Raw genomic sequence first — 25620 nt, 5'->3', positions numbered from 1 at the left:
AGCTTCACCGGGGGCTGTGGGGCATGGAGGTAGGAGTGGTCAAATGGGTCTGGGGCCTGTCATTCCCAGGGGCCAAAAGTTACACACCTCTGTGTGGTTCTTTCTCTGAGGCAGCCCTGAGTAAGCCTTGAAATTGTCACAAAGGCCTCCTGCCTATCAGGAGGAGGAGTTCAGAGCTCCCTGAGGAGGAAGTAGAAGGCTGGATCAGTGGGTGGGGGTCAGTTTGGCCCAGACGGCTCCTGCAGGCAAGGGCAGGGGCAGAGCACAGAAGGCCCCACCTCAGCTCTCATCAATAGAGACTGGCAGCTGATTGAGTAGCCTCACAGAACACAAGGGGACCAGTGGCCTGTGGATGCTGAAGAATGAAGAAGGCAGGGAAGCATACCCAACGTGCTTTCTCCTGCTGCTTTCCCTTTGCCCAATGCCTGTCCTTCATTTGGTGTGCTGTCCTGGTACTCTAAGTTCCTGGTCATCCTTCAAGATTCACCTTGAGTGACTCCTTCTCTGAGAGTCTGTGCTTCCCTGCCTCTAGTTGCATAGTCCCCACTGCTTCCTCAGGGACCTCAGTCCGTAGTTTTCTGTGTCTCTGCTTGTCTCAAGAGCAGAGAAGAGTCCAATTTATCTCTGTATCCTGTGCACTTAAAACATAGAAAAGGCTCAGTAAATATTCAGTATGAAGTGCCGCAGTGATGAGCACTGTGTCTGTGTGGGATGGGGGTGGAGGGTGAGGGGTCGCACGATTACACCAGACCCAGGCTACAGCACAGCAGACACCAAGAACGCGAAGCCAGGGTTCGCGGCAGGATTCCCCCCAGTGGACTACAACTACCAGGAGGCAGAGAAATGGACTACAACTCCCAGAAGGCTGCACGAGCGCGTAGGCTGCCAGAGCCTCTCGTGACGTTGCGTACCAGTAGGCATCACCGGGAGGAGTGACCGAGCTACCGCGATATTTGGGGGCCGCCCCGAGACGCGCCTGGCGCGGGTGAGGAGGCAATGGGGGTCTCCTAGGCTATGTCCTCCTGGCGGGAGGGAGCCTGGAGAATCACTGTTTGCGAGTTTGGGTCAGCCCGACTGTGTGTGTATGTGACGTCACTTTCCGTGGGTTGGGGTGTGTGTGTGTGAGTGACCTGACTTTCCCATGTGTGCCCACGAAGCTGTGCTCGCGACTGTGGGTCGACCGCTGTGTGTGTGTGTGTGCGTGTGGTCTGCTCCAGACCGTTTGTGTGTGTGTGGCGGGGGACCTCCCTTTCCTACCTGTGTGCGTGGGGCCGGAGCATTCGGGAGCCCTTCCTTGCTGGAGCCTGAAGCGAGGGATTTGCATCTGTGCGCTGCCATCCCTGCTTTGTGATGCTCTGAGACTGTCCGGTGCTGTTTCATCTCGTATAAAAGGTGGCCCTGTCAATTCCCCACACCTACTGCTTGTCTTTTAAAAACAGAAACCATCAGTCTGCTTCCAAAAAGGAATAGGGGCTCCCCAAAGTACAAACTATGTTTTTAAAGTTGGTAAAATAGAAAAAGGAAAGCCCTGGAGCGCTAGAATTATCCCCTAGATCCGCTGAAATGTGCTAAACGGCATTTAAAAATTAGCGAGGCCAAATTTTGTCAGAGGAAAACTTTGTACTGACCTTTGAAGTATTGGAGGGCTGTGCCAGATGATGGGCAGGAGAGATTCCCAGGTTGGGGAGGTGGTGGGTGTCTTGGGAGCAGGGGTTTTCTACATCTTTCCCAGTGGTTGAGGTGGCAGTACTCAGTCACTCCCTCGCTAGTAGCCGGTGTGTGTGAATATAATATATATATATTCCCAACATGTGGCTGTGAGGAGGGAGGGTGCCTGTTGGGATTACAGGAGCATCAGAGTCAAGCATGTCTGCCTCTGGTTTGAGAGGAGAGCAGTCTTAGCAGAATGCCAAGGCCTTGAGCTCTCCTGAAGAGTTCCTTGCCTTTCCTTGGGGGAAGGGGTTTAAAGTGCCCCTGTGGCCACGAGACTCCTTTTAATGACTTTGAGTTTGGGGGCAGAGTGACACTTTGGGAGGCTACAAGTGGTTCATTATTACTGAGGCAGAGAGTAGACTGTGTTGATGGGTAGGAGATAAGGCCAGAGCAGAAGCCTGGGGCCTGTAGTGAGGGCCTTTGACATCAGGCTAAAGGATTCAAGCTCTTAATGGATCCTGGATCCTGGATCCCTGCTCATCTCCTCACACCCACCCCAGTGCTGGAGTTTGATTCTGCTTTGTCCTAGGCTCCACCCCCCTCCTTCCTGTGTTTCGCTGGGCTCATACCACTTCTGGCGCTTTTTAGCTCCCATTCTCCCCTTGCTCGACACCTGCCCATATTGTGACTGGCAAGTATTCCGAAACGTTTACTTAACTCCACCCTAATTAAACTCATCAGGGAAGATTTACTCATCACAAGCCTGCCACAAGCTGAGGCTCTTTATCTAGCCCTGTCTTTCTAAAGGAGAGAAGCTGCCATTTTTTGGCTGTGGCTTACCTGGGTGGCGGGTGCCCTGGGAGCTTGAGGCTCAGTAATCATAGAACTCTAACCTCTCTGGTTGCCAACTCTTTCTGCTGCACAAGAGTTCCTATGAGTTCAGCAGAGCCCAGGGAAATAACTGAGGTGCTGTCTGCAGCTACCTTGGCTGTGCAAATAGGTGGTTCTAACAGGAACTGGGTAGAGTAACAGACTTCCTAGTTCAGAATTTGATCACTTTTGAAAGTAAACATAGTGAACTCCTGCCAGCTATCACCCTCCATGGGACTGTCTGATTGAAACAATTTGACCTTGCTTTCAAATGTTGGTTAAATTATCCCCTTTCTGTTCCTCAAGTACATATGCCTCCCCACCCACCGACCGTTTTCTAGAAAGGTAAGTAGGCTTTGGCCTTTAGCAATGCTTGCTCAGTAGGCTGAGTAGTAAATCCTGGGCTGTACTATCTACTGTAGGGAAGTAGTTGAAGTTACCAACATGGATTCCTGCCCCAAGTTTAACTGACTGCTTTAAGTAACCTGTTCCTTAAAATGATATCAGCTTGATGTGGAGGAGATTCAGGGGCTGCAGAGGTGAAGTTCAGCTTCTGGTTTTGCAGGAATCTCCTTGTCATAGCGCTAATTGGCTAGGGTGGGGCAGGGTCAAGGTTTGAGATCTGGCAGGTAGGTTTCCCTAGAGAGTCCAGAATGTGCCTCCATCACCAGTGTGGGCGCTGATCAGCATGCTGATTAGTTCTGGGAAGAACCTGGCAATAGGCCCTCTAGACCTTGCCAGTTGCTAACAGGGCTTCCCAGGCCCTGGAATAGACTCAGTTCGGCTCTGGGCAAGCACGGCCCTGGCTGAGGCCCGCATGTAGAGCCGAGATTGAGATCGCTGGCAAATGGAACTTTGGAGGTGTCTTGCTCTAGGGAACTGGCCTGTGCTTAACCCCTGCTGAGAAGGGTCTGGGCCTCTGGGAGACTGAAGTTGGAGTGGGATAATGGACCCCAACATGATCCTCAGCTCATGTGGGTATGTGCCTGAGTCTTAAAGGAAATACTGGGCAAAGAGGCCCTAGGGAACCAAGGGGTCTGTGAAGTGAAAAGGAGGCCTCTGTGAGTGCAGCCACAGAGTTAGCCATTGGGCAATTCACAGGCACTTCCTCCTCGGGGTCTGCCTTGGTGTCCCCTCCCTCTGCTGATTCTGCCCATTTTGAGTGCATCTTCCAGGACCCTCTTGTACAGAGAGCCCTTGCCATTGTCTTTTATGCATTGACTCAGAAGTTTTCTGCTGGAAGGAGCTTCAGAGATCACCTGGTCTTACCTCTGCATTTTTCAGATGAAGAGACAGGTTCAGGGAGGGAAGTACCCTGGGCCAAGGTCACACACCAGGTCAGGAGCACAACCATGGACAGGGCCCAGGGCTCCTGATTCACAGGCCAGGCTTCTGTCCTCTGCCCCATCCTCCTTTAGAGGGTACAGTTTATTATTCATTAAGCAGTTCAGGACCTAGAAGGTGCCTGGCAGTTGGCGATTAGACCTGGTCACAGATTCAGGGAGCTTGTTCGTGGCGGTGGTGATGGTGTTGGGGAAATGGAGAGGGAGAGGCAAGGAAGCTGAGGAACAGATCGAATCAATAATCACCAAAAAGGTGCATCCCAGAGAAGAACCCATCTCAGATGATTTCAGGTGTGACTCTTGTTTTCTCAACTCATCTACAGATTCCCTGAAGGCATTGGCTGTCTTGCACAATTCTTTTGTCCAGGGTTAGATGTAATTGGTCCTCAGAGGTGGTTGCTGATGGAATGAGTACATTTTGCTGGCCCAACCTGCAGAGTGTATATTTTGGTGTGTCCATCAGCCATATTATCATGGACACTCATTCTAGAAATATCTGAGGTCCAGAGGAAGAAACCAAGAAGCTGCTTTCATGGGGTGGCCTCTATCCCCTTTATGCTTGTCTCTTCCTGGGCTTGGATTAGTAGGGTGGTGCCCAGTCTGATCCACAGGGACAGAGACAAGGAGGCAAATCTCTCAGCTCCCTGGAGTACCCAAGCCTCCTTGTTGCCTAGGGTTCTATCTCAGGCATCCCTGAAACCCGTTTTGTCCTACCACTCTTTTCAGTCAGTCAGCCAGCCCAGCCCACTGCAGTAGCTCCTTCCCCTGCCCCCTCCAATCTCTCCACCACCAGGGCCCTCTCCACACTGTCTCCAACACCAGCACCATCTTTCTAAAATGAAAACTCACCTGGCCCTCACCACCCTTGACACTCTGCCCTTGACCTGGTTTTGCAGCCTTACCTCCTGCCCCCCATCACACTTTAGCATCACTACTAAGCTACTCCCAGTTCCCCAAACCTGCCACCCTCCTTCAGGCTGCTTCACTTTTGCAAGATTGCTCCTTTTTGCAAAGTTATTTCCTTCTTTCTCTAGAAAACTTACTTGTCCTTCAGGGCTCAACCTATATGTCATTTTTGTGGTATCTGATATCCTCAGACTGTTATTCCTGGGCAGCCACAGCCCCTGGTTATAGACTTTCCTCACAGCACTGGCCACATTACATTGTAACTGACTTGTGTGTGACGAGGTGTCTGACCTTCTTATCAAACGGTCTGCTCCCAGAGTGGGGACTGCTGACCACTTAGGAATCCCAGCATCTCGTCCAGGGTCTAACACAGGGTTCTCAATAATTTCAGTCAAATGTATGAATGAAATGGGTACACCTTGTTCTGCTTTTAGATCCTAAATCCTGACAGAGCTTTATGGAGCCCAGTCCTTGCAGGCTCCCTGAACTTGAAGCCGCCAGACCCCACATGGAAGCAAGGGCCTCATGTCCAGCTGCTGCACCCTTGGTGGAGAGACAGTTCCATGTTCTTGTGGGTGTCACTGGGAGTGTTGCAGCTCTGAAGTTGCCTCTTCTGGTGTCAAGGCTTTTGGACATTCCTGGCGTGAGTATCCTTACTAGACAAACGTGGCAGCCTCTGATATTAGACAGCTGCTGCTCCTGGGGCCAGCCCATTTTTGAGTAGTGCACAGGCTTTTCTTTTTCTTAATCGTAGTGTTTGTGGAAGCCCTCTGTGTGCTTTGGTATGTGGGGGACACAGGAGACAGAGACCAGTGTGACAGTATAACCAGGAGCTAGATTAGATAGTGTGGACAGAGTGTGAAGGGAGATTGGGAAAGGAACACCCTGGTAAATAGAGGGTTTGTGTTCCCATATGTTGACCCTGAGATTCCCTAAGGTCTTGGTGTGGGAAGAGGGCTGGCTGGAGAAATGTAGCAAGTTCTCAGTATTCCCTTGCTACCGTGGGCTCACCACCCCTGCTTTGACTCCATCTTGAACACGGCAGCTCTAGTCTCCCTCCTTGTTAGACACCGTGGCTGTCCTCTCAGTCCAAAAGCACGGGAACCTCAGGGACTCCCTGTTGCCCACAGCTCTGGTTTCAGACTTTGCTCTTCAGGTGTTCAGAGATGCCCATGGGCCACCACAGTGTATTTGGGGTGGAGGGTTTAGCCCCCTGTCCTTGGCCAGACCACCTCAACTTTGATCAGTTGTGTTTATTGGGGTTCTGGTGCAGATTCTTTTGCAGGAAAAGTTCAAGCCTTTAAACAATGTGAAAGCCAGCAGGTGATAACCCCACTTCTTCGTCTGGTATCCAGAGCCCTTCACTCGTCTGTCGATCTGCCACTGCCCCATGCTCCACCCTGATGGCCTTTGCTTGGCCGGGCCCCTGCCAGGCTGCACTGTCCTCCCTGCTTCTCTCGGCCTTTGCAAGTTCTGCACACACAGTTCGTGCAAAAGCCTTCCCGACCTGCCTCAGCCAATGCGGTCTTGCTGCCTTCCTTTTAAAACTCACTTGGTGTATTAAAGAAAAACCGGAGCTGGACAGTGAAGTGGTAAAAACAGATTTTATTCAGAAAAACTATTGCAATAAAGGAAAAGATGCTTCCATATAGATAGAATTGAGTTTAATTCCGAATACAGGGAGAAGTGGGGATTTATAGCCAGGAGCACATAGGGGTCAGCGGATGAAAAATTCCAGAGGGAACATCACGGGTCGGGGGATTCTGGCTAAACCGTCCTGGCAGGATTCCTGCTGAAGGCAGGCCAGGTGATCAGACACTATCTGGGGAGTGCTGGGGGATGAGGAGTCTGATGAGATATCCAGCCTGATCAGATATTGAGGGTGGGGGATTCTGGTTAAATTGACTTAGCAGAAATTGCTCTTGAGGACAAGGTTCAAGGAGAGGCCTTGTTGACAAAGTGTCTCAGAGGAGCCTGACTAGAGTTTGGTCAAGGAGAGAATCTTGACCAAGATGTAGAAGCATGGGTTGCCTTCGACACTGCTTGTGTTGTCGGACGCTGGTTTTGTGGGGTGTTGTTAAGTTGCTGGGACTCAGGCGGTGCTTTTTCCTTGCTTTTTTCTGCACAGCACCCAACACAGGGTAGCACAGGTGGATGTTCCCAGCATGTCCAGCAGGGGGCAGTGCTCACTTGCAGATGACCATGTCGAGACTACAGGCAGAGGCGGGAAATCTTTCATTTTTTTACTTTCTACAAACTTCTACCCAGAAAGTCACCCCCTCACCCTACCCCCCAGGCTAGGACAAGCAGTGAAGCAGGCAGCCAGGGATGCCAGCCAGACCAGCAGGGTAAAGGGAGGAGAGTCTCCTGGCTGCTCTGAGGCTAGGCACTGGTGCTGCTGGGGCAGTAGCGCCTGGGGCCTACCACCCCTCATGTGCCCAGAACCGTTGGTAGCAGCTGGCCAGCTGGAGCCGTGAGGGCGGGAGGCCTGGAAGGGGTTGCGGCAGGGACAGCCTTGGCCAGTGCCCCCTGGGGAGGGAGGGAGCCAGGCAGTTCCCTTTTCCCATAGCCCCAGAGCAAGTGAATTTCCGGACTGTGGGTGGTGGGGGCAGGGAGTCCTATCCCAGGAAACAGATGGGCAGCCTCAGAGCGGAGGGAAATGGCAACTCCACCACTTCCTGCCGTCCCACGCAGCCAGCATTATAGGGATGTGAGGAAAGGGTTGCCTGAAGGAGGGAGGCTCTGCAGCCCGCCCCAGGCCTTTTAGCCCCCCTCTTGCAGGGACAGGCCATGTCTGGAACAGGACTTGGCTCTCCCTCCCTGGCTGCAGTTGAACCCTAAAGTCAGGCAGCCACAGGGCACTGACCTGGAGCAGAGGACTCCCTGACTTAGCCTCTGGGAGCCTGCCTTTCTCGTTTTTAAAATAAGTATGATTACTGCCACCCATCACCTCAGGCTCTTGTTAAGGCTGGGGGCAGGGGACACAGATGAAACAGTTTGTTGTCTTGTACCAACAACTGGGTGCAGCACCTGGCATACGGAAGCACTTAATGGTATTTATTTCCTGTCGTTCACCCTCTCCTTTCCCCTTGTTGTCATGTCCTTTGGGCCAGCCACGTGGTGTGAGGTGTTGAGTTGGCGAGACAGCCCCTGTGGAAAGAGCCATGGAGCCACAGTCCAACTGCTCGTGTGGAGGGGCCCGCATCCTTCTCACTTCTCATCCTGCAGGGAGGCAGTTCACCAAAGAACTGGGTTTCCTCGGTAGGGTCATTGTGAGTTTGGTAACCAAGAGGGATCCCTGGATTGCCTTGTGTTGGCCCTGAGGCAGTGGCCTTTCCTCACATTCCCTGATGGTACTGATCTCCCTGTTGCTGCCTTTCTGGCTTACCCTTAGGAGCAGTCTTTGTTCTCTAGAACAGTCATTCTCAGCTCTTTGCCTGCTAAGTCATGGGTTCACATGCTCAGCGCTTTCCGGAGCTCCCTTAGGCATACTGAATTTTGGCTAGCAAACAAGCAGCTGGGGTGTGGGCTGCAGGGAGCTAGGTGATTCTGCAGACCTGGCTCAGAACTAATCGTGGTTCACCAGTGTGTCTGGGCATCCCAGGAGAGCCACTGACCTAGAGCCAGACCAGGGGACTGTGAGGGGGTGATGGAGAGGGGTGGATTTGGCTTCATGCTGCACATAGCAGTTGGGGAGAGTGGCCAACAACAAAGAAATCTTGGAGCTTTTATGTGAGGTGGGGGGAGTTGGACCTCAGGGGCCAGCCCTACCTCAAGAGAGGTAGCCGAGCATAGAGGATTTCTCATGCTGGGATTCTGGGCAAGTCAGTTCTTTATGGCCTCAGTTTTCTTATCTGTGCAATGAAGTGGGGGGTGGGTACTCACATGAGCCATCTCTGAGGCCTCTTTTGGCACTAGTGGTGGAAGATCCTAGATGTGAGGGCAAAAAGGACCAGGACCTGAAGGCAGCCTGGGAGAAGGTCCTGGGGTGCAGGAGCTTCAGGGCATTTTGCAGTGCCGTGACTGTCTTGTAATTGGGTAGCAGTTACAACAGAGCTGTCAGCTCAGTTTCTGCCCTTTGGTTGGCACCCTTCTCACTTGGGAGGAGAAGACAGACACTGCTCTAGCTATTGCCAGAGCAGGTGGCAGCAGGCCTGAGAGCCAGAAGGGGATTTCCAAAGGTGGAGAAAATCTCCCACTCAGGAGGTTGCCAGGCCCTGGGCTTAGAGAAGGATAAGATTCTAGAATGCCTGTCGGGACGTTCAGGGCTGTCATGGGTGAGGGAAAGAGGGCCCCACTCAAACGCAGTAGGAAATAAATTTTGTTTTTCTAGAGGACCATTTGGCAATATCTAGAGAAATCAGAAGTGTTCACAGCCCTTGATTCACCCATAGCATTGAACCCTGTAGGGTACAAAAGTCACCATATGTACCAGGATGTTCATTATAGCATTATTCATCATTTCAAAACAAAGCTGGAAACAAACAAACGTCCAACAATAGAGAAGCTGTGGTGCAGTTGTGGTCCAGCCTCTCAATGGATTATGAGGCAGTGGTTCAGAAGAATGGATGGATCTCTGTGTGCTGATGTGGGACAATCGTTAAGATAGAAGTGAAATGAGCAAGGCGCAGGAGTCAGTAAACCGTAGCCCACAGGCCAGACCTAGTCTCGTTGCCTGTGTTTGTATGGCCTGCAAGCTAAGGATTGTTTTTACGTTTTTAAGTGGTTAAGAAGAATCAAAAGAAGAATATTTTGTGACACATAAAATTACACGAAATTCAAATTTCAGTGTCCGTAATGTTTAATTGAAACACGACCACACTCACTCATTTAAGTACTACCCGTGCAGTCTTGCTACTACGGAGTTGAGTAGTTGTGACAAAGCCTAAAATAGCACCTGGCCCTTTATAGAAAAAGTTTGCCAACTACTGGTATATGGTATGATTCCTTTTGTCTGTTCACATATCTGAGTTACTGCCTGCAATTCTCCCTGGAGGCAGTTACCCTTGTGGAGAGATGGGGGCAGGAAAGGAGCTTGCATTTTTCATTTTGTATCATTCTATTCAATTTTAACTTTTTAACCTCTGTGTCTATTTATTCTATTATTAAAGTTGGTGGGGCTTTTGGTGGGGATATTATGGAACATTCTGTGTAACTTTGTGCTTTTTTTTTTTTTTTTTTTTTTTAAATGCTCACCGAGGAAAGGAGAGCAGGAGAAACAAGGGCTGGTTTGAGGTTTTCCTTTCTTTCTGGGCCGGGGCTGCCCACCTGCTCTGTGTTCCTGCTGTAGAAACTGGTCTTTTCAACTGTAGTGCTTTGAGGCATTTATTTGGGCCTCTGCTGGCTTGGCTGGCCCCTTCCTTCCCTGGCCTGCTCTTCCAGGGAGTGACCTCTGCAGGCCATTGGTCAGAGGGAGCCAGCCCTGGACTGAGGGGTCCTGTATTGTAGGGTCCCTCCCTGACAGCCCAGAACAGTGTCTCCATGGAGGGCCTCTGCAGTCTGCCTGTCTAGTTCCATCTAGAGAATTTTCTCTAGCTGGGGAAGGGCACAGAGGGATGGGCGGCTTGGTGCTGCTTGAATGGCAGGAAGGGCTGATGTGACCAGAATACCAGCTCCCCTAGGAGGCCCGTTTGGAGGCAGATGAGAGAACGACTTCCCCTACAGAGCCTGGTGGGAAAGGGCAAGGGTCACAACAGGGCTAGATGGCTCATCCAATTCAGAGAGAGCTGGATGGGCCCCTGGAGGCCGTATAGTCTAAATGGCTCATGGCTCAAAAGGGAAAACCAGGGCCAGAGAGGAAGAGGAATTCACCCAAGGTCCCCCAGCCCTTGAGTTGGCAGAACTGGCACTCGAGGCCAGGTTTCTTGACTCCCATCAGCAGGTGAACTTGAGGAGCTCAGATCTGGAGCATGGGCATTCTCTGCTCAAGCAAACGAAAGCTGTGAGGATCAGAATCCCCAGGAAATTGTGGACTCTTACCTGGTCTGCCTTGCTTTATGGTCAAGGGTCATATATACCTCACCTACTTGTTAGACTGAGACCTTACTGAGGGCAAAGTTCATGTCTTACCAGCTCTGGCCCCCGTGCATATAGTCCGCTCAGTAAGTGTTTGCAGAGTCGAGACATCATTTGGAGGCATTGGGACACCCACTCAGCCTACCAGAACTCCCTCAGGGATTCGTTAATGAGGCCACCTCCTCCACAGCTCCCTGCCCCACGTGCTGACTGCCCTGGGCACCAAGAGTCCTTACCCCCATGTTCAGCTTTGTGTCAGCTTCTTGGCTGGCCCCCAGGCCCTGGGCACTGCCAGTGTCAACACCAATGTCAGGGGCCTCTGCTGCATGTGCCAGCCCAGAGGCCTGAGCCACCAAATCTCTGGGTTCCTTGCCTTGTGGCAAGTTGAGTCATGGTTGGTGCTTCCTCTTTAGAATCTTCATCAGTCTCCTGTGGAGCCATCATCACACGCCCTAGTAGAAACACTTGCTCTTTTCTGGCCACTCAGCTGGGGGTTTCAGCTGGGGCTTTTCTTTATTTGTATATACCAGAGCTGTGCTATCTAATACAGTAGCCACTAGCCACATTCAAATTTAAATTTAAATAATTAAAATTAAATAAAACCAAAAATTCAATTCATTGGTCACACCAGCCACACCTCAAGTGCTCAATAGTTGTGTGTGGCTAGTGGCTGCCATACTAGACCACACAGGTATGACATATTTCTATCACTGCAGAGATTTCTATTGGATATTTCTCTAGAGTAGTGGTTCTCAACTGGGGCCGTTTTGCCTCTCAGGGCACATTGGACAATGTCCAGAGACACTTTTGGTTGTCATAATGTGGGGAGGGGGTGCAGGTCTCATGGTTATAGTGGGTAGAGGCCAGAGGGGTTGGAGGTGGAAATTCAGGCCATGGGATTTGTCTCATCCTGTGGGTGTGAAAGTGCTTCTCTACAGGTCCCGTTGATAATCTGCCCCAGAAGCAGCCTGGGTCAGACTAAAAGTAGAAGTGGAGGTATCACCCCAAATTGTGTTTGCATTTCCCCCCCGACTCTCCAGGAGCTCCAGATGGGATTGCTGATGTATCTTCAGAGAAAAGGAAACCAGACTTGCTAACTGATTTCAGGAAGGAATCTCTATAAATGCCAGGCAAAATGCAGGCAGCTTATATAACAGGGTCTGGCTAAGCCTTGATCACATCACTCAAAGAGGTTCAGGTTAAACATATTAGATATAAAAACTGTTGGCAGGAGTCTCGCCAGGGGACCAAGCACAGAGCTGCCTCTCAGGAACTCTGTAGTGTGTGGGAGATTGTTTATGCCCAGCCCTGCTTCTACCAGCACCCAGGAGGGTGTGAGAAAAAGCCAAGAAGGGCTCTTGCCCTCGGGAGTTTTCGGCCCCACTAGGGCTCCTTAGCATTTGCTGGGGGAAAGGTCAGGGTGAATGAGTAAATAGTCTGAGTTATTTAGTATGTCAGAAGGTAGCACAACATAGTGTGTGTGTGTGTGTGTGTGTGTGTGTGTGTGTGTATAATGTATGCAAACCCAGGGCCCAGACCTTGGCTCCCAGGACCTTTTGGCATAGTGAATGAAAATGAAAGAACAAAGCCCGTAGGGCTGATGAATCAGATCAAGTGACATCCCTCTAAAACCAGAAAAACTGGCCTGGGCCTGCCAGACAGCACTGGGGTCAGGGTCACTGCTAAGGAGAGGTGGCTGCTTCATCAGGGTCAGGGGAGGGGCATCAGGAAGGATGGCTCATCACATACTCTTTACATTACTCTTTAGGTAAAGACATTGACCCCAGGAAGCGCCCTAACAATGACTAACCTGGGAGAGAAGCCAGAGAGGGATGGCTGAGAGACTGGGGGAGGAGCTTTGAGGGAAGATCTCAAGCAGGGGCTAGTGCCCAGGGTTGGAGGCCTACCTGGACCCCTGGTGGGAACTCCCCAGGGGCCAGGGGAGGCAGTATGAAGGCTGTGAGACCATGAGGTGGATGTAGAAGGAAAGAAAAGGTAGAGCTGGGAGGGAGGAGGGAGCCTCTGAACAGGGCTATTACCAAACTGGCAATGTTTCTGAAGGCTGGCCCTGGGCACAGTCCTCACTTTGAAAACTGGCAGGCAGTTTAGGAGTTGAGGAGAGTAGGGGAACTAGCTCTTCAGGAAGCAGCTTCTAAATTTCAGAATAGAGAGAGGATGAACTGGGACATTCTTAAGTGGTTGGGAAGCTCTTAGAAATGAAGGAAAGCAATCCCTATGAGGAACAGAAGGCAGTGACCGGAGCTGATATGGCTACCTGGGAAGCCCTCTGTTGAAGGAAATTGGAGAGCAGTTAAATGGAAAGGAGGACTTGTAACCACAGAGGAAGGTAGAATATGGTTAGAGGCACCAGGGTGAGCTGAAGCTTGCCGTGAAACTCAGGATGACCAAGGGGCTGTTACATACTTTGGAAAAAGAACAATGAAAACATGCTTTGTCCTGGAGGCCAATGGTGTAACATTAGGAGGGGACAGAAAGAAGTGGGAGGGACTCTTGAGTCCCATTTTGTTTTCGTTTTTTCTTTTGAGCTTGAAAAAGTAGGACAAATGGTGGTAGAAGGGACTTGAAGTTGGGTGATTCATGTCCTGCCCTGGGCACGTTCTGTCTTGGGGTACTGAGGTTGTGTTTGGTGACCTACAGGATGTATGGGAAACAGCAGAGGGGCTGGAGGCTGGAGATGACTAGTGTCCATTTATCCAAAAGGCAAAGGAGATGGGCTCCACAAATTACTGTAGACCAGGCTTGCAAGCACTTAGAAAATGATGTCACTGGGGCTTGATTGGGAACAAGGCATACCAATTTTAGTTTAGTTTTTGGATATTAGACAAAGTATTTTAGATTTAGGTGAGGCCTTTGATGGAATCTTAGGACACCCCCCTGGACTACCTGGTGATGTTGTCAGTGTGTTTATAACTGGTGAAAGATCCTACTTGGAAAGGGTTCATTCTTGATTCTTTCCCACCTGCCACATCCAGCCTGTGGACCTCATGGGGAGGCTCTGCTCATGACCTTGTTCTGTTCATGATTTGGATTCATGTCTCAGGGTGCTGGGTGAGAACAAGCCAGGAAGAACAGGATTGACATCTCAGGAGCTCTCTGTAGACCAAGCAAACAGGGACCAACTCCTGGAAAGGTAGAATTTACCAGGGAAGTGTGAGGGACTGCATTTGGGACCAGAAAGTAACTGGGCAGGTACAGTTGGGGCTTGTAGCTTAGTAGCAACATGGATGAGAAGAACCCTTTTGAGTTTTTGCTGACTGCAAACCCTATGTATAATATCAGCAGGAGAATGTGGCTTCCAGAAGAGTTGATGTGGGCTCAGGCTCCATTGACAGACACTCAGTGGGCCAGGGACTTGGTACTCAGGTGCCCTGAGCCTAAGGGTACAACACCTTCTTAGACCCCTAAAGGCAGAAGCGATGGCTCCCACCTCTGAGTTCTTCAGTTCTGGGAAATTTCTTTTCATTTCTTTCATAATTTTCTCCTCTCTGTTTTTCTGTCCTCTCTTTCTGGAACTCATTATTAGTCAGATTTATTTCTCCAGGGCTGGGTTCTATGAAGGGAGGGCTTTTTACCAAGGCTTGTTCAGGGCTGTCCTAGAGGGGATCCCTCTAGGACAAACTCAGTGGGAGTTTGGTTTAAATGACCTTTAAAAAGGTCCCTGAGGGCCAGCCCTGGTGGCCTGGTGGTTCAGTTCAGCATGCTGCACTTTGGTGGCCTGGGTTCATTCTTGGGTGTGGACTTACACTGCTCTGTTAGTGGCCATGCTGTGCTGGTGGCCCATATACTAAAAAATAGAGGATGTTAGCTTAGGGCAAATCTTCCTTAGGAAAAAAAAAAGAAAAGGTCTCTGAGATTTTATGTAACTTCTGGGGATGGTAGATTCTAAGGAAGAGTGAGAGGGAGAATGGACAGGTTCAGGAGCTCTCCAGTAGAGCTGGGAACGCCAGACCATCTGCAGTTCTTCTGCAGTCTGCCTCTCTGAGATTTCTACTCCCTTGTCCCAGCTTTGCTCTTGGGTGCAGAGTAGAACACTGTCCTACACAAGGCAGGAAACAAATGAGCAGAGTGGGACTTGGTGAGATGATAGGGAGGGGCAGGGACTAGGTTGAATTATCATGGGTTTGCCCCATCCAAGGGCATCCAAAGAGGCGCCATTACTCAATGCCACCAAGTCATTATCAAGTGGGAATGTGGGCCCAGCAGTGCCAGAGCTTACAGTTTTTCAAGAGAAGCCAAGAAATTGGATTTCCTCTGTGAAATCTCCTGATTTGTATGTATTGGCTCAAAAATGTGTGTAACCCCGTGCAGGCCAAATGGCACTTCTGCAGGCTGGATCTTGCCCAGACACTGCCACCCACGACCCTTGCCCTGGTTAGTCAATGATTGTGTCCTTGTCACTCTGGACTCTTCTCCCTCCTAGATAAATGTCCCCCAAAGGTGTGATTTCCTAGACCCTTCCCCTCCCAGCCACTTCTTCTGGGACCCTCTACTCTGCCAGCTTGTTAGTCTGACCTCTCATTTTACAAATGAAAGCAACCCTTCTAGAGCCATTCACACTACTGGGTACTGTTTCTCACAGCCATTTATTCGTTAAGCACCTTAATCATCCTTCTTGTTTGTATTATTAATTTATCTAGTAAATGACCAATGTGAAGGTAAACTTCATTCTTGCCCCTGAGTGTAGGGCACACAGGTTTGGTTTTCCTGGAGCTTGTCTGCAGCTGGAGCCCATGAGGCCTTGTTCCTAGAAGTACGTGAAGGGATTCTGCCTGCTTTCTTGCTATGATGTGAGTGCAGACACGACGTGCAGGGCTCCAGCTCCCCAGTGCCTTGGCCTGCAGTGGGCAGGGCTGAAGCGTGACCCAGAACTCAGGCCCTCTGCCCTCCTCAGGGTGGCTCCTCATGCCTGCCATGGCCTCTGTGGCCCTCTTGCCTTGGGTTCCCTTCCCATCACCTGCCTGCATCTGTCTCTCGTCTCACTCTGCCTGAGCAGCGGGAGCCTGCAGCTTTATATGCACTGGGCAGTTGTTGACTCATTCCTCAGCAGGCCCTCAAAAGGGAAGTGAAACGGCTGCACCTGGGGGGCCTGACCTTTGGGTGACAGCGGAAGTAGCTATGCAGACATGTGGCTCACTGCTGCAAAGGGTGAGCCACAACTAGGCTGTGAAGAAAGCCCTTGCCTGGTCTGGCCCTGTGTGGCCTCTAGCCCGGCGGCTCTGGTAACAGTTTTTCTTTCCCTCCCTCCCCCCGCCTCCACTTTTTCTTGGTGACAGCTGGAAGTAGCAGTAGTGACAACTGAGAGAGCCAAACATTTCTACACTCCCCAGGATGTTCCTGTCACCCTCTACAGCGATGCTGATGAATGGGAGGTTAGTGTTGGGGGCCCCTAGGGCTGAGTCCGATTGCGTTTCTACCAACAGGACAGGACTGTCCTCCCTGCAGCCTCTAGTCCTGGTGGTGGGAGCAGATAGGCCAGGCTCAAGTCAGTGGTCAGGGCCCTCTGGGCAGAGGTGATGAGAAAAACATCTGTCTAGCTTCTGGCCTGTGGGAGGCCTGCTGCTCCTCCCACCCCAGGCGAAGCTCAGCTTTGGCCCTGTGCCTGAGGTTGAGTGTCCTTGTACTTATCTGGGCTGATGAAACCACAGAGGAGCTCTGTTCCCACCACCCTTGTCCACGTGGCTCCCAGTGTCAGGGCTGTCCAGAACGCCTCACTTCCCACGGCCACTGGGCTCTGCATCTGCTCTCCCGCAGAGGGGCGGGCATGGGCCGATTCACCAGACATCGAGTGTGGGCCTCACAGGGGTGCCCTGCCAGGCATTTTTAAACATTCTCAGCCTAGAACATTTCTGGCTGGCCTGTCTTCCTCGCCCCACCCCCTCCATTTCTCACCGCTCCAGAGCCCTTCCACTGGCTTAGACAATCCAAGCATCCGCCTCAAGCAGACAGGCCAGGAGTTCCCTGCCAGATGTCAGTTCTCTTGAAAACCAAACCATAAAGGGAATAGCTTGGAGAGACAAGGGGCGTTTGTTTCCTCAGGCCTGGTTTCTCTCAGGCTGTTGGCTCCACAGTCAATGCTCACCAGCTTAGCTGTGAGAGGCAACTGCAAGTGGATTGATGCAGGGTCACCCTCGGGTTCCTGACTTAGTGTACCTGGCCTGCGTTGGCCCTCCACCTCCCCCTTCCTCCTTCTACACTGAAAGAGTGGCTGGCCCAGTGACCCCCTTCCCTTCTCTCTCCCAGATGTGGAAACGCCGATCTGATCCAGTTCTCCACATTGACCTGCGGAAGTGGGCAGATCTGATGCTGGTGGCCCCTCTTGATGCCAATACTCTGGGGAAGGTGGCTAGTGGCATCTGTGACAACTTGCTTGTGAGTGACTCCCTGTGCCCTCCTCCCTCCCTCGGCCTCACTCGCAGTTTGCTAAAGTACAGACTGCCTTTGTACAAGGTTCTCACCTTGGAATTCTTTTATAGTGGGGCTGGTTTGCTTAGAACACAGTCGCCCTGGACCGCCCCCACCCCGACCTTGGTCTCACCTACGCTCTGGCAAGTGGGCAGAAGACCTGGTCCTGATGGAGTGACTTGACTTGTGGATACTCTCTGAGGGTGTCTGCCTCTCACCTGCCACACAACGCTCAGCTCCTCCTCCGTTGTCCTTCATTCATGGGTTGCCCTTGACGTGCTCTTCTATTGGTCTCCCTACCCAGCCCCATTGCCTGCCCTCTCATCAGAATCTGCATATCCACATGGACAATCTGATAAGAGTATTTACTTCCTCATGGATCCCTCAGGCTCACTTATCTTTCCTGTAGCATTAGCCACAAGGCTGAGATGCGGTTTTCCTGTATATTATGGAAAGCTTAGAGGGGAAGAGAGGAGAAAGACAAAGTGAGAGGTGCAAGCTGATGGATGTGGAAGAGAGGAACAGAAGTCCAGCTGTACAAAGTAGGGATTGTCTTAGGCCTAAGGGACCTCTAGGGAGCTGTTGTCCTTAAAGAACCTTTGTTTATATGATCATCCTGGGAAGGTTTAAGCATGATCTCTCTTCTCTCTCCCTCTCCCTCTCGCCCCTCTTCCCTCATTCATTGAGCTTTTACCTACCCTAAACCAGGCCCCAGGCAGAGGGACACACAAGACACACAGTCTGGAAGGGGAGGGTTTTTGGTCACCCATGCAGGTGAGAAGGGAATGTGCTCTGGTTTGTGGTACAGTCTTAAATGACCCCAGTTGACAATGGAGTCACCACCTTGCACAGAGCTGGGCATATAGTAGGCATTCAATAAATACTTATTATGTGTATGAGGTAATTAGTAATTTGACTTTGGCAAACAACCAGGAGTTTTTCAGAGTTTTATATGGTGAAGAAGTGAATAGCAAAGCGGGGTCATGATTTTTGGAGGTCAGATAAGAGGTTAGTCTCCTCGTATGTTTATTGATGGGTGCTTAAGGTACTTCTTGAAGAGTCTCCTGGTGATTTAAGCATCGTTTGAGTAAGAGCACAGGTGACCAGGAGGAGAGCAACACCCAGATTGTGTGGTCAGGAGCAGGGTAGGGAGTGCAGAGAAGGGCAAGCCTTGGGGCAGTGTTACCAAGAAGGCTTCCCCGTGGAGCTGGTACCAGGCTGACAGGGCAGCTGGAACAGGTGAGGCTCCTGGCCGCTGTTGCCTAAGAGGGTCAGAGTTGTGTGTAACAGTACCATCTCACCAAACCTCCAGGCTTCCCACTGGCTGGTCAGCAGCCAGCTGATGTGGCGAAGCACACTGACCTCTAGGAGGTGACGCCTGGCCTGGAACGGCTCTCTGAGGGCTCCTTCCTTCTCGAAAGCTCTGCTTCCCTTTTTTCTTCAAAGCTGCCATCCTTCCATGAAATCTTTGGGGTTCCCTCCTCTTGAGTCGGCTGAGCAGTGGGGTATGTTCCCAAGACCAGGCCCTAGGCCATTTGCCTCAAAGGGTTTCACTTGAAAGCACAAATATTTCAAGGAATTGCAAATCTTATAAAGTTTAATCTGTCATCATCTTTGGTTTGTGGCTCTGTCCTCTCTCAAAACATGCTTATATCCCTGAAAAGAAGCTCACCCTGCTGCCTCCCTCTTTCTGATCTTTCCCTCTCCAGTGTCCAGAACTTGAGGTGCAGTTAGAGCAGCATGCTAGGTATGAACCTGTGCACCCAGCCTCTGGGACCTTGGCCTAGGTGATGTGCATCTCCACTGCCCTCTGCCCACTCGGGCCCTGCCCCTTCTTTGTGCCAAATAGCCAAGCAGATCCAGAAAGAGGAGGTGACTTCCCTGGGTCATAGTCTAGTTGGGAGCTGGTCTCCTCACAGGGATCCAGGCCTTTTCTCCGCAAAGCAGATTCCCAGGGCCAGAGCCTGAGGTGCTGAACACCACATTGGCTAAACAGAAGTGACCATGGGAACTGGTGCCTCCTCTCATCCCTCCTGCTGCTGGACGGTTCGGAAGAGCTGTGGTTTGTCTAGGAAGTGCTGAGCTGAGGTGGGAAGAGCTAGAGAGGTATAGAACATGGATGTGTTGGGTTTCTGCTCTAATTGGTGTGCTTTGCTTTGAGGACACTTGGAAACCCCAACCCAGCCCCCACCCCACCCCGCACGTAGTCCAGGGGCTCTTCTAGGTACGCTCATGACTTCTACAGAAGCAGCAGGTGGCACAGGACCAAGAGGAAGCATGACTGAAACCATCCACTCATAGCCTGGTTGCCAAATTAGGAGGCCTTGTGGGAAATAAACGCTGGTGTCTGAAACTACGCAAGCAGCCAGATCCTGAGGCTGTGTGCTGTCTCGCTTCCTTCCTGTCCCCAGGAGAGGGCAAGGGCACCAAGGGGAGGCATTGGCCCTAGCCTGTTTGTGGCATTGTTCTCTGGACTCCCCCATCATTTCCTAGACCGGCTCCACGTCAGGGAAGGGGTGTGCCAGCTACTGTCTCCCTGAGAGGCCTACGGCCCAGGAGGAGGTGCTGGAGCAGTTAGAGCACGGGGGAGCTCACTCCTGTGGACCCCAGAGTTTATTTCTCCCCATGGCAGCCCCTGGCCCAGGGAGTCTATGCCTGTGATCATAACAGGGGCTACTGTTTCTGGAGGCTGTATTTTGTGCCAGGCCCTGTGAGACGAGCTTTAAGCATTTTTACCCTCTGTCCTCATGACCACCCAGTGAGCAGGAGCTTTTGCAGAGAGAAAGCTGAGGCTCCAAGCATTAAATAACTTGTCCAAGTTCTCACAGCCAGTAATAGTAGATAGCACAGCCGGGATTTGAACCCCAGTCTATGTGATTTCACAGCCCACAGCACTAAGGACTCTGTGAGCTGGTCAGTCCCTTTCACAGCTGCCTTGGTCTGTGACTCAGTGGATGACCTGAAAATTAGGAGGTAGTGAGGCTGCACGGTGTGGTGGAGGATCACATGGGTGGTGTGCAAAGCCTCAAGCCCCAGATGATTGTCTCTGTGTGAGCTTGGATAACTGCTTACCTCCAGGGAGTGCAGCTTACAGGGTCGCAGCGAGGGTTCATGGGATAATATATGCAAGAGGGTTTTTGTCATGCGTAAGATGTTATTTTCATTGCCAAGCTTTAATTGGCCTCAAAGTAGAGCCAGTATCAGGGTAGATGGGCCGCACCTGATGAGCATTCTGGTCCTTAGCTTTGTGAGGATCTGCAAAGCCTGCTTTCTGCTCTCCAGGGTTGCTTCTCTGTGAGGTGTGGCCCACTGTGAAGAAGCCTTATGCTTGGGCACAAGGAGACCTTTCTGCACAGGACGGAAGGTCTGCTTGGAGGTGGCTGGGCCATTGTGCGCATTGGTGGAGCATCTTCTCTGTATAGGGCTCCATGCAAGAGCCTTGGGAAGGTGGAGAGGGGCCAGGAGACACATCCCTACCTCCTGAGGGACATGAGACAGCTCCCTGCAGATAGCAGTCATCCCGAGCCCATGGCTGGCTACGGCCCAGAGGACGGTGCATAGGATTTGGAAGGGCTGGGGAGGGGTGGCAAGCAAAGCAGCAGACCCACCTATTCCCTACCTCTGGCCCTTCTTCACAGACCTGTGTCATCCGGGCCTGGGACCGCAGCAAGCCTCTGCTCTTCTGCCCAGCGATGAACACCGCCATGTGGGAGCACCCCATCACTGCTCAGCAGGTGGGCCAGCTCAAGGCCTTCGGCTATGTTGAGATTCCCTGTGTGGCCAAGAAGCTGGTGTGTGGAGACCAAGGTGGGCATCTGGTCAGGCTCAAAGCCTGTTCTCACAGCCCAGGGCTGCGGAAGGGCTCAGCTTTGGAGTCGGCTCTGGGTTCAGATCCTAGCCTATAGTGACCTCGGGCAAAACCATTTACCTCCGATATTATCTTTCTCATCTGGGAAATAGAAGTCCTAATTCCTCCCTCTTAGAGGTGTTAGGATTAAATGAGATAGTGTATGTAAAGTGCCTGGTATCATCCCTGGCACACAGCCCATATACAGTTCATGACGGCTACTATAAGTATTCCTGGGGTCTGTCCTGGGGGTGTCTCTGAGGGGAATTGATGGGTCTGGCTCAGGCTGAGACGGTCCTGGCCTTCTCAGGCACTGGGCTCTGGGTGGAGCACTGAGCACTGGGGAAGTACTGAGCAGGGTCGGGGAGGGATGATCCCCTGCCTCAGTCTGCAGGGCCACAGCAGAACTTTGCTCCTAGGTCTGGGGGCCATGGCTGAGGTGGGCACCATTGTGGACAAAGTGAAAGAGATTCTCTCCCTGCACGGTGGCTTCCAGCAGAGTTGAACCCAGGATTTCTGTCGTGTGTGTCCCTCTGCACTCAGCGTGTTTTCAGGCCAAGTTGGTGAAGAAGATGGATGTTGGCAAAATATGATGAAGAGTCCTGCATTTGCTGAGTAGGGGTCCAGCCTGGGCCTGCTCTGGAGCCTCCCGAGGGGTCTGACTTGCCCCAGGTTAAACTAGACCAAAGGCCCAGGTCTCAATTCCTTCCCACTTAGAAGACACTCACTTTCTGGAGCCCCTCCCCACCTTGTCCTGGGATGGGCATAGCAAGCAAGAGGAGCAAGCTGCTGTATTGTCCCTGTGCTCTGGGAGAGGGACCGAGGAGTGACTGAAAAACCTTGATTCTACATTGTGCCCAAGAGCTGCTTTTAGAAACAGCCAAAGCTGGAGATCCCCAGCATGGTGGGCCCCTGGCCAGGCCTTTGGAGCTTCAGCTCCTTGGTAGGGTGCCCAAGTACCATGCAGAGTCAGGGAAGCCTGTGAGTTGGCAAGTCCCTGAGATTCCCCAGAGACCATGCTGTGAGATCAGGGGTACTGGAGAATAAAGTGACCATTTAGGAGACTCTGTCCTTCCTTTATAGCCCCTCTGTGGTCTCAGAGATTGGAGGCATTGCTAGGTATGGCTGGGGAAGGGTCTGGGCTGATGACTGACTGGCACTCCTTAGTCCCCATGTCATGTGGTGGTTAAGGCCAAAGGACTCTGAAGCCAGACAGCCCCTAGTTCAAGTCCCAGCTCTGCCACATACTAGCAGTGAGACCTTGGCTCAGAGCTCAGCCTTTCAGACCCTCACTTTCCTCATATGTGTTATCATCCAACTCTCATGGAGTGTTGAAAGGATTAACACCCCACTGAGTGCCTCGATGTCAAATAAACAGAAGTTAAAGCTAGATATGTATACATACCAGTGAGCTTTCTCAACATTTACTGAAATAGACTGTCTCATTTTAGGAAAAATAAAATCCTGACCCTAGTTGATGTGGCCTTTATGCAAGTGATAGGTGCCCAGCCAGCAAGGTTGGAATCTGCCCTAGAACCCAGGCCCCTTGCTTCCTGGTGTTGTCCTCAGCAGCTTTGCTGTGCCTGAGATGGGGCCTGGGTGTCTGTCTCTCCCCTCCCCCCATGTGAACTGGGGAAGTAGATTCCAGAGAGACACGTGCTCTGCCCTAGAAACCCTCCACTGCCCTGCCTTTGACCCAGTTGCTGTTTGGTGGCTGCGGTGGGGAGGGGCTTCTTTGCTTGTTTGGTGCTGAGGTTGAAGCTGGCTTCCTGCCCTCCTGCCTTCTGGGCCAGGGGTGAGTGGGCACCCCATGCATACCTGTGGACCACTGAGGGTAGAGGTGCCTTTGAGGGGCACCAGGAAGCCTGCTTGCTGGAACCTAGGTCTCCAGCAGCCTCCAAGAGCCTTTATCTCTACAGCACTTGACTTAATCAAATGATCCTTTGGGATAAAAAGCCTTAGGTCACTAAAGAAAATATAACTAAAATAGTAGCATCAAGAACCAACCTCTTTGGCTGGTTGGGGGTCAGGCATGGGGAGGGCCTGGTAACTGAAATCCAGAGACAATCCCAAAGTTCCATTTAAATGGTTTCCAGCTTCCCTCCTCGTGTCCACATCACCCTTCCTCTCAGCAAACTGCTAGTGAATGGTGAGGCTTTCCAGTGTTCACAGAAAGTGCTACCATTTACTGAGTGTTTATCGTGTGCAAGGCTCTGTGCTGGGCACCTTAGGGAAGACAGTTGCTCGGGAGACCTGCTACAAAATACCTAGTTTAAAAGGCCACAGAGGCAGAGAAGTTCACAGGCCTCTGCCTGGTACCTCTGCAAATGGCTGTGGCGGGACTGAGCCTTGCTGGCTGGAAGGAAAGAGATGTCCCCGAAGACGAGGGTCAGCTGGAGGCCCCATCCCTAGGGGTCTGCCATTCCAGTCCTGCATCCCTGTTGCCCATTTTGAATGGGGGTCTGGATGAATTGTCTGGGGCTGAAGAGCCCAATTGTTCCCTGAGCCAGGCTGGAGCTAAGAGGAGAAGGCAGTTAGTGTCTGAGCAGCATTTACCTGGCCCCATCTGCCAGAGAGGCGCTGAGGTGGGAGTGATAACCATGGCCTTCCCCACCACGAGTCAGAGCTCTTAAAGTTGTCATCTTGGGTAGGAGTGTTTCTCAGAGGAGATGCTAGCTTCTCTGATGATTTTTATAGAATTCTGGAATTTTGACAGAATAGAACATTTGGGTCTGAAATCCGCACTCTTGTTTAGCACCCTGGAGCCTCTTTAGGCTGTTGTGGCTGCTGCTGGGCTAGAGGCAGAAGTCTTCGAGCCCCAGCCCAGCCTCCACACTGGGCTGTCTCCAGCTCTTCCTCCACGCTGCTCATGTGTCCCTCTGCTGCCTCCTCACTGCCTCAGGGTAAGGCCCTGGCTCCTGGGCAGTACACACTTGGCATTTGTGATCTGTCCCTGCCTACCTTTGTAACTCCACCTCTAACCACACACCAACCCTGCAGGGCTCCCTGTCCTCTTGCCCGACTGGACAACCTTGACTGAGCCCTGTTGCTTCTCGCTTCTTGCCTTTGCACATGCTGCCACTTTTACGGGAAGGACGTTCTTCACCTGGCTGACTCCTACTCATGCCTCTGATGTACCTGGGGCCACCTCCTTTGGAAAGCCTTCCCTGGCCAACCCAGGCTGGATTAGGTAGTCCTTGCCCAGGTTCCCATTGTGCCTCCTCTTATTTATTATAACACAGAATTGTAACCATCAGTTTACTTTGTGTCCCCCTAAAATTGGGATCTCCTGGGGGGCAGGAGTTATCCTGTTCCTCACAAAACCTAGCAAGTCATTCCAAGCTCCTTGTACTGACAAAATTTTTAAAAAGTGTGTATGGGGGGGCAGTCCTGCTCATTTCTGAGCAAGACACAACCTGGGAGCCATAAGAGCAAAGACTGATCAATTTGGCTACAGAAAAATAAGCAATTCCACCTAGCAATAGCCCAAAGGCAAGGCCAAAAGACAAACAACAAATGGGAAATTATCTGCAGCTGGTACAACAAAGAGCTGATTCCTCTCATATATAAAGAGCTCCTATACATCGATTAGAAAAAAACTAAGAACACAAAAAAATGAGCAGAGAATAAAGACAGTCCACACACACACACACATACGCAAATGTCGTTGAAACATAAAAAGCTACTAAGCCACATTCATGAGGAGAGCAGTGCAAATCAAACTACACTGAAATGAAAGTTTTCACCTAGGAGATTGGCGAGGTGTGGGGAACTGCACCCTCATACATTGCTGGTGGGAGTGCAAATGGATACAACTTCTTTGGAGAACAATCTAGAAATGTCTTTCAAAATTACATATGCACCCTACCCCTTGACCCAGCAATTCTGCTTGTAGGGTTTGTCCCACAAATACACTCATGTATGTGACATGTCTGAACAAGGCTATTCGTTGCGGCATTGTATATGGTAGTAAAAGACTGGAAACACCCTCACTGTCTCACAGTAAGGAGTTGATTAAATAAATTAGAGTTGTTCCTACGCTGGAACACTGCATAGCCACAAGACAGTGTGAGGAAGCTCTCTAGGAACTGATATGGGATGATGTCTGAGACACATTGTTAAACAGAAAATGCAAGATGCAGAATAATGTGTATTGCATGCTAGCTTGTGTATAAAAAAAGGGGAGAAAAGGAGGATGTATTCATATTGGCTTGCATATCATCAAATACCTACTGAAAAATAAACAAGAAACCAGTCTACTGTTTGCCTTTTGGCAGGGAAACTGGGTGGTTGAGAAACAAAGGTGGGAGGCCAACTTCATTTTATGTTTTGAGCCAGATGAATACATTATCTACCACAAAAGCAATAATTACATACATTTTTAAAAGGGTTCCTTCTGCCCTTTATCCGGAGGTTCTTAAAAATGACTTGGCAGGGGCATCTGGAGAGTTCCATCAAAGCCTTTGGAGTAGAAACAGGTCTGTTTTTCTTGTCATGAGCTAGTAATGGAAGATGACTTCTGAATACCCCTGGGTGCTCCTTATAAGCCGTTGAGGTCCCTGA

General features: G+C 51.1%; 1 protein-coding gene across 9 annotated transcripts; it reads left to right on the top strand.

Annotated features, from left to right (window-relative positions):
• Positions 1 to 97: 97 nt before the first annotated feature.
• On the top strand, positions 98 to 25314 carry PPCDC (phosphopantothenoylcysteine decarboxylase). 9 transcript variants are annotated; one of them, XM_070233352.1, is made up of 8 exons: positions 973 to 1392; positions 2830 to 2868; positions 4120 to 4157; positions 5207 to 5415; positions 16082 to 16177; positions 17049 to 17177; positions 20849 to 21017; positions 21477 to 25314. In XM_070233352.1, exons 4-8 carry the CDS (start codon positions 5230 to 5232, stop codon positions 21560 to 21562), a joined length of 666 nt encoding a protein of 221 aa, XP_070089453.1. In that variant the 5' UTR covers positions 973 to 1392; positions 2830 to 2868; positions 4120 to 4157; positions 5207 to 5229; the 3' UTR covers positions 21563 to 25314. The 9 variants fall into 9 exon arrangements, with proteins under 9 accessions (XP_001491766.2, XP_070089458.1, XP_014589417.1 ...); XM_070233351.1 differs by lacking the exon at positions 973 to 1392 and adding an exon at positions 2243 to 2344 and having other exon boundaries at positions 3970 to 4157; XM_070233349.1 differs by having other exon boundaries at positions 968 to 1392; positions 2830 to 4157.
• The last annotated feature ends 306 nt before the right edge of the window (positions 25315 to 25620 follow it).

This window comes from Equus caballus, chromosome 1 (assembly GCF_041296265.1).
Source record: "Equus caballus isolate H_3958 breed thoroughbred chromosome 1, TB-T2T, whole genome shotgun sequence".
NCBI classification, from domain to species: domain Eukaryota; kingdom Metazoa; phylum Chordata; class Mammalia; order Perissodactyla; family Equidae; genus Equus; species Equus caballus.
Note: the sequence above shows the minus strand (reverse complement) of the source record. Positions and strands in the feature narration are given on the sequence as shown.

What these genes read in the sequence shown, in the direction of transcription:
- PPCDC (XM_001491716.6), top strand. Translation starts at nt 5,230, where the DNA reads ATGGAGCCCAGTCCTTGCAGGCTCCCTGAACTTGAAGCCGCCAGACCC. An exon ending in GCGATGCTGATGAATGGGAG is followed by an intron (nt 16,178 to 17,048) that starts GTTAGTGTTGGG and finishes TCTCTCTCCCAG; the next exon opens with ATGTGGAAACGCCGATCTGA. An exon ending in GCTGGTGTGTGGAGACCAAG is followed by an intron (nt 21,018 to 21,476) that starts GTGGGCATCTGG and finishes CTTTGCTCCTAG; the next exon opens with GTCTGGGGGCCATGGCTGAG.